The sequence below is a fragment of the Taeniopygia guttata genome, chromosome Z (genome assembly GCF_048771995.1).
Source record: "Taeniopygia guttata chromosome Z, bTaeGut7.mat, whole genome shotgun sequence".
Lineage (NCBI taxonomy): Eukaryota > Metazoa > Chordata > Aves > Passeriformes > Estrildidae > Taeniopygia > Taeniopygia guttata.
Window position 1 is genome coordinate 81283395 of NC_133063.1, and position 15781 is coordinate 81299175.

A 15781-nucleotide genomic window follows, 5' to 3' on the forward strand; every position below is an offset into this window, starting at 1 on the left:
GTTGCCAAAATGTCCACATGAAACAGATAGCTTTGAGCTGTTATCCAATAGTTAATTAAAACTCCATAATTAATCCTTGGTTTAATTCACATCCTCTTCACACTCCTCTTTCCCATTTAAAAATGTGCTCTGATTAATACTACCTGAACATACACCCCCTATCTCAAGTCTCCACAGCAGCACCAAGGCATCTAAAATAGAACGTCTAACCACTGTATTCTTTAGCAACATTTTATTTAAAATAATTGCCTGTACAAATATAAAATATCTCCACACAATTTAATCCCCCATATTTCTTTTTGGCTCCAAAAAAAGTATGTGAGGGGAGGTCAGGGATGCACTTCTCCAGTAACGCTGTTTGGAGTTGGTTTCTTAATTTTTCTGTTTAATATCCACCGGTTGTTTTGCTTTTTTACAAAGAAAATTTAATTTTTTTAACAAAGAAGATTTACTCCCAGCTCACCAAGGCACAGAAACACTGCAGATTTTTGAGCATTTTCTTTGAAAAAAAAGTGAATAAACCAAGAAAGCTTCTCACTTGCTCTCCAATTCCTTAGGGGTGTGTTTCAGCACAGGTGTCAGAGGAAAGGCTGGATTCTGTAAGTGAACACACTGAAATAACCCAGTGCATATGCCCAACCAGGTTAATGGCTGACAGTAACAACTACAACCACCAGGAGCTGCACCCCGAGCTCGGCAGCCCACAGGGCTGACCTGCACCTTCACCGCAAGACTGCTCAAGCTGGAACACATGGAGGAATAAGTTCATTATTCCTAAACGGAAAAAGCAAAACCAAACCAGAATCCAACAAGAACCTTTAGAAAACACCCACAACTCCTTTAATAAAACAACCACTTGCTGTGCTCCTGTAGTTGCCAGCTTTACAGTGAGCCAGGCAGGTTTGGGAGGCAAACTGGGGGAGGCAGAAAACCAACAGTTCCTCTGCAGCTTGCTCCATTTCCCGGATCCGCGCTCTGTGGTCAGCAGTGGAGTGGGGCAGTGCAGCAGAAGTGTTTGGGAGGCAGGAGCTTTCAGAAAGTGACGACCTTGGGTGGCTTGGGCTGCGCTCTCTGCGGCGCCGGCGCGGCCGCGACGTCCTCGTGGTCCGCGCTCAGGCCGGGGGTCCAGCGCCCGACGGTCACCTGCTCTGGGGGACACAGCGCAGCAGTGCCAGGCCAGCCCTGCCACGCTGTCCTAGGGTACCCTAGGAAGATGTGTTCTATCCCATCCGTTTTTTTTCCTTATCTCCTGTTAATGCACCCACCGATGTCCTGGTGCCTCAGAGCTAACTCCCTCCAGGACCCATTTCTGTTTAATGGGCAATCCAGGATCCACCCATGACTCAGAATGATAGCAGCCCATTGTGAGATGAGCTAAGCATCCCCACCTGGATAGAATCTAGGTTTTGGGACACAGCAGTCAGTTCTTTGAAACGTAAACTTTAAGGCATTTAGAGATTTTGAGGAGCTAAGAGAAATAAGCCTTACTAGAGTTAATTAAAATAAGAATAATAAATGAGTAGGCCTTGATGAAGTTAGGAGTTAGTAGTTAACTAATAATGGATTGCTTGTCAGCACAATGTTTAGTTAGCTGGTTTATAATGAAGAATACACAAACTGACAAATAGCTTTTAGGAACATAAGACAATTGTGGGCCTCCTCTGTTCTGAAACCAACTGAAGACAAGGAATGGTAGTTCTACCAAGAGTTCATTTGTCATACTTGCATTGAAAAGGTAGAAAGGTCAGAACGAGGAAGACTTCATTTACTTCCTCATTTTGGGACCCCTCCCCATGAAAGGGACACTGACCCATTTCAAGGGACAAACTACGCATGCTTAATAGCTTTTGGAGTGATTAGCATACGAAGCGGGGAATGGGATGTACCAAAATTATGAATATGGATTTGTATTTTGTGTATTCAATACTTGTATGGATAAAAAGACTCTGTAATCACCTGTAAGGTGCGGTGTGTATTTGGGAGCTATCTCACACACTGCCCGGCGTCGAATAAACACACACTTTCTAACTTTAAACTGTTAGAGAGTTTTTGTCCGTCACAGTTGGATATCGATACTAGATCAATATCCATATTTTTTTAATAAATCATCTTTCCACTGGATTCCCAGAGGAATGGCCACCCTTACCCACTGGTTTCCAGAGGACAAGAGCTACGAGACTGTTTCTACAGGATCACTACTTCAACAAGACCATTTCATCTGGACTGCTACCACCACCCTAACTAGCAGGGTGCCAGGTTGTATTCTGACTCTCAGTGGTTTTTCTTTTGTATTATTGCATGTATTTTGGTTTTTTTTTCCCCTTTTCCTAATAAGGTGTTTCTGACTTGGAGTCTCTCACTGGTTTTGCTCTCAAACCAGAACACACAGGAACCCACATCAGCCTCTGGACACCGAGGCTGCCCCGGTCTGCCTGAGGACACTGAAGCTGTAGCACCTGAACTCCTTTGGCAGCTCTCTCACCTGTCTTTCTGTACCTGAACATACTCTGCACAATGCTCACTCGATCTCTAACAATATCACAATTCCTGCCAGTGGTGACACAGTTCCAATTAACTGAAATGCTTCCAACCAGCAGTGCTAGTTTTGAAAGCAGTCCCTTGGGAAAATAAACAGCACTTACAGTCCTCATTATGGAAGTTAAACTTGCCAGAAAAAGATAGAAAAAAAATCTACTTACAGGCTTCTAAAACACCAGCCACTCAAGTGGTCATAGCCTTGCTACTTGGGGAAATTCCAGAGTCTTTTGGTGTCATAAACGTCTGTCATACCAATTCAGACTGAATCTGACCCATTCTAAACTGGCAAAGCAGTACACACCTAGAATCCTACATATGGTCTCAGACTTAAAAATATCATATATAGAAAATGCCACAAATATTTCTTACATAAATTTCACTCAAGTGGCTTATTATTAAGTGGCACATTAACTAAGAGTTACAGAACAAAAGTAGAAAAATGCCAAGTGTGTCACCACTCCAGTAACAGGATCATTCTTCAAACCCTTTTCTGATGCTTTGCCTCCTGTAGCACAGTGGGGGTTTGGGGTATTTAAATTAATTTTTCTACCCACATGGAAAGCTGAGGAGCACGCAAGGAAACAGCTCATGAGCTGTGAATCCAACTGGACACATCTTTGTCCCTGTCCTGGCTGCCTGACACACCACCACCCTGCACTGGCACTGGGTTCAGATCCTGAACCACACTGAAATCTGCAAAAAGCAGCAGCCAGTTCTGCTGTACAGCTGCCAGACTGCCAACAGCAGCACAATTACTGGCCAAAAAGAAAAAAAAACAAAACTGATTATTTTATATGACCCTCAGACATACACAAGATGAATTTACTTTAAAAAACAAAAATTATCTTAGTTTTGCAGTGCAACTTAGTGCCTCCTCCACACCCTCCCTGAGTGTCCCAGCGAAAGGTCACCTCTGCTGCTTCCAAGCTCTCTGCCCACAGCCTTTTCCCTGACCAGAGCAGCAGCTGAGCCCTGCTGGACCCACGGCCACCCCACACCCCTGCAGCTCACCTGCGTTCTGCTTCTCTGGGCAGTCTTTCTTGAAGTGCTCCACGGAGCCACAAAGTTTGCAGCCCCCACCTGTTAACACAGAAAGTTGTTACTCATCTGAGGAGGGAAAAAACACTACCAAAAAAATGCAAAAAACACCCAAGAAAACTTCCTGTGTCTGTGAAGGATAGAGCTGTTTGGGATCACACTGTGCTGTACAGCACCACACACCACAAACTCCAGCCACTGATTAACGAGTATTTCTGATTTGCTGGAAGCTCTTTTTGAGAAACAGGCTGAATTCTGCTGAAATCCACACTAAAAAGAAACATTAAATTGACAGGGGCTCCTGAGAGGCAGGTAATCCAACTGCAGGTATGAGATGTGAAATTCTACACAATTCAGAATTCCCCAACACCAACACTTGAAAGCAAGGTGATTTTTGTTCCACTTCAGCTTGCTGCAAAACCACCCTGTGAGTTTGCCAAGAGCCCACGTTTGTGCTGGTAAACACCAGGAGACAGCACGCTGGTTGCTGGAGCCAACGGAGGAGCGAAGCTTTCAAAGTTAGACACCATTTCTCATTAAAGTTACTCAGACTGAAGATTCTCCCCCTTTAGTGAGAGCCTGTGTTTTGCCACCTCCCAGAATTTTAACCTGCTGTGTGAGAACGCTCCTACCACCTACTTGGGAGCATGTACATATACACACCACCTACATTCACACAGGATTTTTGCTCCTTTGTGCATGTCCTGATGCTGAGGCACAGCAAAGTCTCACACTTTGCACCTCAGGCTGTCATTTAATACTAAACCTACACTTAAAGCAGAAATCCCCAGGTAATTTATTTGACAATGAATTCCCCAGAATTACCCTGCTTTTACTGAAAGATACACAGGAATTCCTTTTAGCCATATTCTCATTCTCTTGCAGTGTTATTTTATTCTGTATCAGGCAGAACAGAAATTTAATTTTACTAAGTTCAGTGAATCAGGACACTCACCTTCGGCATACAGCCCCTTGGGATTATCTGGACACGACCTTGACAGATGCCCCATCTCACCACAGATGAAACACTTTGCATATGGAAAAGGCCCTGCAAAATTCCACAGGGTTTACAGTCCATGTCAAAAGCTTTGTGAAGTCACAGACCCAACACAGCGCAATGACAACATTTTAATCACTTCATGCTATAAATTACTGTCAGGTTCCCTGTGATCACGCTGCAAAAGTTAAATTTCTAACACACAAAGCCTCAGGGTCAGCAGCCAGACAATTCAGACCCAAGCACTTTGGAAGAACACCAATTGCTGACACCCACCAGCAGCTGGATCCACCTTGGCTCTGCATTTGCTGAGGTCGTGCTCCGTGGAGCCGCAGCGGTAGCAAATTCCTGTCCCCATGTCTTGGCTCTCCAGCACTGCAGGACAATCAGCCACGCCGTGGCCAGGTTCTCTGCAGTGGAAACACACCTTGGAAGAGGAAAATCCAGTGATGAATTCTGTGAGTGGCACCCAAAACCTGGAAATCCCAGCCTCACGGGGCCTAAAGAGTAAACACCATTTTGTCCCCAGGAAAAAGCAGCCAGGAAGAGACTTTGTGCTCTGCCAGCAAACCACAAAACACGGGCACTTTTCTCCTTTAACCAGCAAAACACAGCTTGATGAATCACACACAGAAATTACCTGAATTAGTTCCTCCCAGGAACCAAGAGAGGCTGGGGACTCCTCAAAGGGGCAGGGGAGCACTGAGCCAGGAGAGCCAGGCTAAAGGCTGCTGCTGGAGCTGACAGCCACCTTTTGTTCCAGACTTCATGTCTTTCCCCTGAAACACGCTGTGCCTGTGGCAGGGGAGGGCTGAGGTCTTGCTGAGCCCCACAACACCACCACCACAGGGAGAGAACTGTGCCTCCCACATGGGGCTCTCTTTGAACAACGTTGTGGGAAAATGACCGGGGGTGAAAGGGGGAAATTTCAGGGGGAAATACAGTGGCTACTCCCTGGATGGGACCTACACACACACTACAGTCCAGGCAGCACTAACAGGAGGGTGGAGTGAGGAAGAGACCCACAGCCCTGCCAAAATCCTTGCAGAGGAAGGAATTTGGTGGCACATTGCAGCTAATCAGGCACACAGCAGCTGAAAGCCACGGGAGATAAAGGAGGATGTTCTGTTGGATCAGCAGCTATGATGGAACCCGTGTCTTTGGACTGACCATATCCCACCCCAGAGCGACCTTAGTGCTACGTCATGATACTAAAAGGGTTTTTAAATCATGGGGATTTAGGGTTAAAAGGAAAATTAAGCTTAGTAGGCCCTGAAAAAAAAAAAAATACCCTAGGTACATGAAGGCCTTGTACCTTGCTAGAACTGCACCTGTGTAGCTAGTACATGATAAATGATACAATTGTTAGATGTGATGATTGTTTAGTAATTAAATATAATTACTGTTTAATTGTAAGAATAATCATGAGAAACTGCGGTCAGGGGCCTAAGAAAGATCACTATAAACTCATGTCAATGTATACAATAGAACAATATAAGTTTAATAATTAATATGTAAGTTATATAATGATAGAATATAAAATACATTCAGCTCGAAAGCCGTGTTGGAGTCAGATTTGGGTCTGTACCCCTGATTCCCAGAGCCCTCAATAAAAGCACCTGCAGATAATCATATCCCGTGATTATGTGTGATCCTGAACTCTAACATCAGATTGACTCCCAAGGTATGACCACCCCTGAGAGGTATGACCAAAGACACTGAACCTCCATCTAAATATAAACAAAACAGTATATAAGTGAGTTAGGAATGGGGAGAGGTTCGGGAAGGCTCCATGGTGATCTGTGGGATTAGCTGAACTCTTGTCTCCTCCCCACAGAGCGAACACTGTGCTCTGTGTGCGCTTTACCAGGAATCAGCGCTGTCTGTGTATCTTTGTTTATGGCATCCCTTGAAGGGGATTTTATTGCAAAGGGTGTAATTGTGCTCACTGCTCATGCCAGCCCTTCAAGGGCGCTGACACTCCCCCAGACGCGGTTCCAGCAAAACGGGAGCGAATGTCCCTTTCGTGCCGCGGCCGCAGGGCAGGACTCACCATGGCGTTCTTCCTCCTCTCCTGCCTCCTCAGCCTCCGGCTCTCCCGCCGCCTGTCCTTCCTCCGCGCCTCCTCCTCCTCCTCCTCCTCCTCCTCCTGGCCGTGCCGTGCCGCGAACCCGTTCACGTCCTGGTTCTCGTACTCCTTCTTCTTCTTCTTCTTCCTCCCGCTGCTGCTGCTGGCTGCCCGCGGCGGCTCCGGCTCGCCCGGCGCCAGCTGCTCCCAGGGGGTGGCGGCGGCGGCGGCGGCGGCGGAGCTGCGGCGGGCCCAGCGGGTCATGGCCCGGCTCCGGGAAAGGGAACGGGACCGGGAACGGGACAGGAAAAGGGAACGGGACAGGCAAAGCCACCACACGGCACCGCGCACGGTGATGACGGCCGGGAAGAGGAGGAGGAAGAGGAGGAAGAGGAGGAGCGGGAGGCGCGGAGCGGGAAGGGGATCCCGGTCCGTGAGGGGCTGCGCGGACCGCGCCGCGCTGCCGTGGCACGGACACCTTCAGCGCTCCTTGGGCACTGCCAGGGATCCACTGCTGTGGGAATTCCATCCCAGCCCTGCCCACCCTGTGAAGCGATATGCGGAATAAATAAATAGACTCTATAACTCGAGGTAGTTATGAAGTGGGTATGTATTGTCGGCGCTCGGCACAAGTGAGATAATTCTTCGAAATTTTGTGCTCTGAGCTGAAGTTTGCCCCCCGACTTTATTTACGAGGGTGTTTTATATGCAATACATTATACGACTTATCTATGCATATTCAACTCCTGGCCCCGCCTGTCTTTGGTTTTCATGCTAAATAGGTCTACGCCCTTCTGGGCATGCGTAGTTTTTTGTGAGGGCTTTTATGAGGGTCTCTGGTGGTCTTTGAGTTTCACATCCTCTTCTTCTACACTGAACTTTTGAACTCTTCTTCTCTGCGCTTGCGCTTTTGGTCCTTTGCTCTCCTATCTGGATAAGTTCATCATCCTTGACATGTTGGAGACATAAGGCTTCCTTGTCTGAAGTCTTGGCATTCCTGGTCCTTTCCGGTATTTGTCTTTTTGCAAGAAGCTTTAGAGATCTTTGTTTTTCTTTCCTATGCCTTTCTGTGCAGAGGTTTCTTAAAATTCAACACATGATTCTACAAACATGATACATTCATTTTTGATATATTCATTTTTGATACATTCTTTTTGTTAGTTCAAGTGATCTCTGGAAAATCTTTGATTTCACTTGCCAGGGAACAATTCCCCACTGCCAATCTCCCAGCCAGCCCTGCCCTGGGGCACTGGGAGCCATTCCCTGGCTCCTGTCCCTCCATCCTTGTCCATTGTCTCTCTCCATCTTCCCTGCGAGGCCGCCCTGAGCTCAGCCCAAAGCTTCTCCTGCCGGGTGAGCGATGCCGGCTGTGCCAGCCTTTCCTGCCAGCAGAGCTGCTGCATCCCCTGCTCGTCCTGGAGCCTCCTCTGGGCTCCTGCAGCAGCTCCAGCTCCTGCCGGGCCGGCCCAGGGCTGGGGCAGCTCTGCAGGTGGCTCTGAGCTGAGGGGCAGAGGGGCAGAATGGCCCTGGCGGCTGCCCCCGCTGGGCTGGGCCCAAACAGGGTTTGGGTTTGGGGTCTGGGCTCGGCTCAGGGTTTGGGTTTGGGATCTGGGCTGGGCCCAGCTCAGGGTTTGGGCTCTGGGCTCAGCTCAGGGTTTGGGCTCTGGGCTGGGCTCAGCTCAGGGTTTGGGCTCTGGGCTCAGCCCAGCTCAGGGTTTGGGCTCTGGGCTCAGCCCAGCTCAGGGTTTGGGCTTTGGGCTCAGCCCAGCTCAGGGTTTGGGCTTTGGGTTCAGCCCAGCTCAGGGTTTGGGCTCAGCCCAGCTCAGGGTTTGGGCTCTGGGCTCATCCCAGCTCAGGGTTTGGGCTTTGGGTTCAGCCCAGCTCAGGGTTTGGGCTCAGCCCAGCTCAGGGTTTGGGCTCTGGGCTCAGCCCAGCTCAGGGTTTGGGCTCTGGGCTCAGCCCACCTCAGGGTTTGGGCTCAGCCCAGCTCAGGGTTTGGGCTCTGGGCTCAGCTCAGGGTTTGGGCTCAGCCCTGCCCCACAGCACCCCAGGGCTCCCCCAGCACTGGGCACCCCCAGTGGGTCTCACCTGGGGACAGGGGGGGCTGACTGGGTGAATCCCCGGGGCTGTGTCTCAGAGGAGGCCACTCCGCAGTTGAAATCGATATTTCTGACCCAAACGGTGCTTCCCCGCCCCAAGTCAGGCTGCTGCATCTTGTGTTTTAGCATTTCACTGGATCCACATGACGCTTCCTGGTTCGTGTTACAAAGGTGTGTGCATTATACATGCGCTATATAAAACATATAAAGAATATTACACTTTCTCTAGCAGTTATCCCGAACATTTGCATCTCCCTAGAGGAATTTGCGGATTTTGCCGATTTTCCGGGGTTTTGAGCCCACTAGAGGGGGGTGTGCACAGAGCTTGTTCTGCACTGCACTGCTGCCAGGCAGGACTAGCACACCTTCAAGAGCAATTAGCACTGACTGCAGATAAAAAAAAATAACTGTGAAAAAACGCCAAAACTTGTTTAAAAATTTAAAAAGTTTCATAACAATAAAATAGTTATAATAAAACAGTAGTAAAAATTAGAGCAATAAGAATTGGGATAATCAGAGTTAGGACAATAAAGGAGAATAAAAAGCAAGGAATTACAGATGCTCAGATGCTTTCCTCAAGAAAGCACACCTTGCTAACAAAGGATTAACTCTTAAAAGCAACAGCCTGTTGCATATTCATATCTCATACATGATGCAAATATTCCTTTCAAACTAGGAATTTTCTGTCAACTCTCCCCCTCATCCTGTAAATCAATAGTTTCGGCTCTGGGGTGTCTGGAAGAAGTCTGTATGGTCCGATAAAGAGGCAATAAATCTTGTTTTGAGGGTTTTTTTTGGTGTCTTGTTGCTGTTATCACTGTGTGAAGAATTTCTTGGTTCTTATCCATTCCTTGTTTTGGTCACAAAAAGGTATCTTACATCACATAGCTTCTATTTTAATATTATGCTATAGCCTAAAACTATATTTAACACACTATTTAAAAAGGATTAATACAGTACTACAAAACAACTTTCCAACATAACACATGTAGTATTCAATTTCATATTTGTGAAGAGCCAGTCATTTAATACACATTTTTCACACTGATGAACACCGTTTAGAAGCCAGGAAATAAAACCAAAAGGGACCAGTATGTAGTTTTAAAATTAAAACCACCACCTTTGCTGGTGTAGTTAATTACAGCTCAGCCACAGCATGAGGTCCCCGTTGCTCCTGCAACTTGCTTTCTTTCTGCTTTGATGAAAGTGTGCTGCCCTGTCTTTCCCAGCCTGGAATTTTATGTGTGTGTGTGTGTGTGTCCAGGCAGGATCAGCCACCCTTAAGATCCAGCCTTGCAGGCAGTGGAAAAGTGTGTTTAACACCTTCCTGCTCAATCAGTCAGGTAGCATTTACCTCAAGTATCGTTTATTTGGCAGAGGCCACACCTGTTTAAATTTGCACTTGGGATTTGTTCCAGGTTGACATTACTGGGCTGGGAGCTCCCCTGTACCTGGGCACCAGGTGAGTTATGAGCAAGACAGCAGCAGTGCAAATAAGTGTAACTTTTTGGAAAATATTTTCCTAAGAAACAGCAAATTGTCTGAACACAGCACAGTGTTCATCTGCTCATAGTCATACCCCAAGAAGGAGGTTTTGTCTGCTGAAGGGGTGCCAGGGGCTGTGATTGTACACACACAGTTGATGCTATCTTTGTTCACTCTTTCTTGCCTGTATGGTTTGGGTAGTTAATACTACTTGGCAGAATGTCAGGGTGACATTTCCCTGGTGGTTTTAATTTGAATGTAAACCTGGGAAGAGAAAGGAAAATTAAGCCTTTTCCCTCTTAAATTCTGTTACATCTGCAATATTCTGAGTGCAGGTGGTTCAGTTAGATTTATTCTCCATAAAATGAACAGATTGCTTAGCATTTACTGCTCTGCTTTCTTGTCAGTATTAAATGATTGCCTATGTGATATTTAATCTTAAGTGTTTATGTATTTTGATGGCTACAAGCAGGGCAGCATCCCCTACAGTGAGCCTGCTCAGCTGACCAGCCCTGGATGTCATTTCCACCAGGCTGTGTTGCTCACAGCTGTGACTCTTTCAGGATATTTAACAACAGCCTGAATAAGTGGCTCCATCAACTTCTGTGGCTGGATCAGCTCAGGTATTTATTGGTTATGTTCAGGGAAATGTTTAAGTGCCTGGATGAATTGAAGCCTTTGAAGGTTAAGGTCTGTGATCAGTTGTTTTATTTGGCTGCAAATTTTATTTCCAGTTATTTTATTTCCGCTGCAAAGCTGCTGTTTCTTGTATCAAAATGAGAATCACAGAAACTGTCTCAAGTGGGAATGTTAGACATGCACTGTCAGGATAGCATAAGAATTTTCCCTGGTTTTATCTTTGGTTGTTGCTGTTAAGCAGAAAACACTGTTTTTCTCACAAGAGAGTGGAAATTTTTCCCCCAGAAACTGATAGTGAGGAGATGAATGAATTTAAATTTGATTTGCACAGCACTTTGCTTAAGCTTGTGTCTTCAGGTCACACAGTTGTAATTTCTAGGGTTGAAGGTATGAATGAACAAAGGAGGAATGGGTTATCCTCCTGTGTTTGGATACAGTGGCTTTTTCTGCAGGATTGGCTGTACTTTGAAAAACTGCTGCATTTCACAGAGAAAAGGAGAAAGAACAGGCTGAAACTGCAGGCAGCAGCAGAGGTACAGATTCCCTTGGCAGAGGGATCAGCTCCAGTCTTTTCAATCTTACTAATTTCTTCTATTCCTAAAGAAAAAGGATAAGTTCCTCATTTCTACAGAAAAAATAAAATAAAATAAATTTAAAAGTTTAAGATAAAATAAAAATTTAAAATAAGAGATGCCAGTAGTTCATGCAGTTATGGCTGAGTACCAGGTAGATTATCAGTAATTTCAAAGCCCAAATGCTGGTTCAGAAAGCAGAGCATAAAACTGGAATGAGAGCTGAGACAGATTCTTCTTAAAGGTGTACACTGAAAACTTACAGCATTTTCAAAACAGAATAGGCATAAAATTAGCTAAAAATGAACTGGCATAATTTATCAACTTTTTTTTTCTCCTCTCTGCTGGGTCCACCTAAGTTCCCTGAACAGTGGGTACATTTAAAACAATACTTTCATTACCCTTGTTTACTGACAGACTTATTACTGTGATATAACTGGTATTTTCTCATTAGGAGCCCAGTGTTTTTCTATAATAATGTAGAGTGAATTAAAAATGTGATATCAGTCATCAGCACTAGGCTGGGCAGTAGGTGACTCTGCTCTCTTGGAAGATTTGGCTTGGTGGGAGTTCTGTGCCATATGCAGTGCATTGTGGTGCTTTCCTCAGGCATTTCTGCAGGCAAAATAAGTGACTGTTTAAGTCTTTAATCTTTTAATTAAACCTTAGGCTGAAGGCAGACTGTAAGAGGCATTGCAGGAGAAAGATGAGCTCTTAAATTGCATTCTAGTGAATCTCATTAGTAAAACAATTCTGCCTATAAATATTAGCTGTAACTCATTCCTCATGTTATCCGCTCCCTCTTGGTTTTGATGCTGCCAGAGGAACCTTTTATCAGGTGTGCTCAGGTGTGCCTTGATGCTGTAGGAGTGACAGAGCCATGAACCTGCAGAGCCAATTGTCAGTTTTTGTTGGGGCAGGCAAGGATTTCAGGTGTGAAGTGTCACTGTAGTCTTACGCTATACCATAAAATTCAAATAGAGCCTGTGTGATGTCAGATGTCTGTGGTAGCTACAGACTTCACAGACTGGTTTGGGTTGGGAGGGACCCCAAATCCCACCCAGCACCACCCAGCCAGGGCAGGGACACCTCCCACTGTCCCAGCTGCTCCAGCCCCAGTGTCCAGCCTGGCCTGGGATCCAGGGGCAGCCCCAGCTGTGCCAGGGCTGCCCACCCTGCCAGGGAACAATTCCTTCACAATATCTCATCTAAATGCCTGTTTTCTCTTGTAATGGGAAATTCCTGCCTCTTTCTCACCCTTCATGAACTGCCCAATGGAGCACAGGTGGGCTTTGATGGAGCTTGACCTGAGAGATTATTTCTGCTGATCTCTAGTTGCTTTGTCAAGAGCATTAAGGTAGTGCTTGAGGCACGGCACATAGCTCCTGGGGCACTTAATCAAATGAATTTCAAAGATTTATAGAGAATCAGTCTCTATCAGGAAGGAGTTTTACTGGCAGAAAAGGGTCTCAGCAGTGCAGTACTTGTGGCATGGGGAAAATAAATATGAGAAACAAGAAGTAGCATTTTATCTCAAGAGTTAGTGCACTAACTCAGCTTTTGAACCTTTAATATTTTCCTGTTGAGCCATTCATTATCTGTATGCGTTTCTTTCTTTGTGTGGGCACACAGCCTTTCAGGTTGTTTGTTTCCTGCTGCAGAATCCAAGGTGCAGCAGGAAACAAACTCTGCATGGTGCATGCTGCTCTGCCCCACAGGGCATAACATGACTCCTGAACATGTCCCTGGGAGGCAGAGCAGCCACCTTCCAGCTGGCCCTGAGGGGCACAGACCCTGCTCCCCACCCCTCATCCCCAGGGTGGGCTCTACTCAGAGGGGAATGGGCTCCAAGCAAACAGAAATCTGCCCTGAGCATTGTCATGGGGGAGTAGGACTGAGCGAAGACATCCTGCAGTGACATAATGTCCCTGTCGAAGTTTAATTTAAAATATTAATTAGTGAAGAGGCATGAAGAATGAAGATACACCATTCATTGAGTTGCTCTTGCTGGCTGTATAGAGGTCATGGAGACAGAAAAAGGTCACATAAGTGGAAAATGTGGGTGAGAACAAGCCTTTGCAAAATAATCCATGGGAGAAGAGTATTTTTGTTGTTGGGGACATGCTTGGAACGCCACAGTTGGAGCAGAGCAGGCAGTAAGTCATACCTGGGTGTCCCTACTTTGTGCAGACTCACAATTCCCTGTCTGGCCAGAGCACAGGATGGCCAGGGCATTGCTCTGGGTTATTTGCTCATCTCAGGCATTTTGCAGTGATTGTTTCAGCCAGGGATCACACCTTTGTGTACGCTGGGGGTCTGGAGGTGTTCTGTCCCAAAACACCCACCAATCCCAGCCCCAGTGTGGATCAGAACCTTGCTCCCTGAGTTTTGGGTATCTCTGGGTCTTTCCAACATTTGACCAACCTTGCAGGGCAGAAAGTCTCTCTGATAAGTAATGGGAATTCCCAGTGTCCCATCCTGGGCCCATTGCTGTGGATATTCTCTGTTCAGTCAGAGAGAAAAAGAGAAAGATTTCTGCCAGGTTAAGCCTGGGAAAAAGTCCCAGAGGAATATAAACAGTCAATCATCTTGCTTTCTGTTCATACTCTTTATGGATATGTTCTACACACTGACCTGAGTCCAGTGTGCCAATCAGGTGAAATGTTACTGCTTCAAGACCAATGGAATTAATGCTCACGATGTTCTCTCTGTGAGAGGTACTTCTGAACAAACATTCATTTGCCCTCTGAAATCGTGCCAGTCATTTCACCCATCCCTGGCTCAACAGCGTCATGTTGCCTCCTGTCCTGTCACTCTGCACCTCCAAGGAGAGCCTTGAGCCTGGTTTCCCCTGCTGCAGACAGTGGTGGACATCACCGAGCTGCCCCCTGAGCCTTCTCCTACCAGGCTGTGCCTCTGCTGGACCCCGTGAGGTTTCCAGCAGCCCATTTCCACTGTGCAATGCTCTCTGAGGAGCAGCCCAGCTCTCCAGCTCCAATGCAGTACCATCAGTGGACTGGCTGGCTGAGTGATGCACCTCATCCTCCAGGCTGTTCAAGAGCCATCAGCCCATCCCAGCCCCTCAGGAATGCTGTGAGCAAGGGGCAGCCCGCTGGACATTGTGCTGCTGCCCATCAGCAGCTGGTAAGTCAGCAGGAGAAAAGCAAAATACAGGCTAAAATCTGAGGGCACTTGGCCCACAGCTGGGTTTTGTGTTGAGCTGAGAGTTTTGGAGAGCTAACAGTGAAGCCTTTCCAGTTTTGCTTATTTGCCTTCTATGCAAAATCCCCAATAGTCTGTTTCCCTCCCCCAGAATTACTACTATTAACCACCGTTTGGAAAGGCAGCAGCAAAATGCTGGGGAGCGTGCCCAGCATAGATGAGGAAGTAACAGTAATCACATGAAGCTGCAGCCTGCTCTACACTCAGCAGCTCTCCTTCTGAGCCAGCTCACCATGCTGCTGATTTTCAAGGGCAGCTAATTCACCGTCTAGCTCTCAATTAGCTTCCAATTGTGACTTTTAAAGTCTGTAGCCAGTTATGGGCCATCTATCCAGCCACAGCTCTGCAGATATGCCTCACCCAGGGTCCTTCCTGGGAGCTGGTGTTCTGGCTGTGAAACACTGAGTTTCCATATGCAAAAAAGAAACAATCAGTGGGATTGTCAGCACTTGCTGTTTCTTTCCTTTCCACTGTGCTGCTGAGCACATGGGTCACGGTGAGCATGGAGATGTCCCTCGGAGTGGCAGCACATCCTCAGGGGCTCTGGGGAGCGGCAGCTGAGCCAGACCCCGTTACCTCTGAGCTGAGAGCTGCAGGAGGGGACTGGAGCTGGGCAGGTTTAGGTGGGATGCAGAATATCAGCAAACTGATTTACCTGCTTGTCGGAGTCCAGCACACCCCTCTGGCTGCCCTGGCTGGCTCCAGACCCTGGCAGGGGCTCAGAGACCCTGGCATGAAGTCAAAAACACCTGTGGCTTCGATTTTAGCCTGTGGAAAAAGCTGCCAGCTCTGTATGAGGAATTATGAGCCACAAGGGTTTGAGTAGTGTGATATTTGAACTAACACAGGGTGGAAAAGTAGAATTTTGGGATTTTTAGAACGGGATTCAAGAGGGTACAAGATGGGGATTTGGCCATGCCCTGGCCTTCTTCTCCTTCGTCTTGTCCTCCGTGTCTTGGCGTGATGGTGACACTTTTCTACTGGTTTAAGGTAGAGATTCACAGTCTAACACAGATTATGGGAATTGGTGAAGAAAGTGTAAACATACACACACAGTTTTGAGTACATAAGGAGGGAGCTGCCCAGGGCTCAGGGCTGACTGCCATGGTGGACTTGCTAGGGA

At 46.9% G+C, this 15781-nt stretch overlaps 1 protein-coding gene across 2 annotated transcripts; it reads right to left on the minus strand.

The window, feature by feature from the left end:
* Positions 1-217: 217 nt before the first annotated feature.
* ZCCHC9 (zinc finger CCHC-type containing 9) lies at positions 218-7161 on the minus strand. 2 transcript variants are annotated; one of them, XM_030258117.4, is made up of 5 exons: positions 6627-7161; positions 4850-5000; positions 4532-4624; positions 3550-3618; positions 218-1143 (listed from the first exon to the last, which is right to left on the minus strand). In XM_030258117.4, exons 1-5 carry the CDS (start codon positions 6903-6905, stop codon positions 665-667), a joined length of 1071 nt encoding a protein of 356 aa, XP_030113977.4. In that variant the 5' UTR covers positions 6906-7161; the 3' UTR covers positions 218-664. The 2 variants fall into 2 exon arrangements, with proteins under 2 accessions (XP_030113977.4, XP_030113978.4); XM_030258118.4 differs by having other exon boundaries at positions 818-1148; positions 6627-7023.
* Positions 7162-15781: the final 8620 nt, after the last annotated feature.

Excerpts from the sequence above, each read along its gene's own strand:
- ZCCHC9 (XM_030258117.4), bottom strand. The coding sequence starts at position 6,905 with ATGACCCGCTGGGCCCGCCGCAGCTCCGCCGCCGCCGCCGCCGCCGCC. Across the intron at positions 5,001-6,626 it reads AGAGGAGGAAGAACGCCATG|GTGTGTTTCCACTGCAGAGA; the intron begins GTGAGTCCTGCC and ends TCCTCTTCCAAG. Across the intron at positions 1,144-3,549 it reads CCCAGAGAAGCAGAACGCAG|GTGACCGTCGGGCGCTGGAC; the intron begins GTGAGCTGCAGG and ends CCCCCAGAGCAG.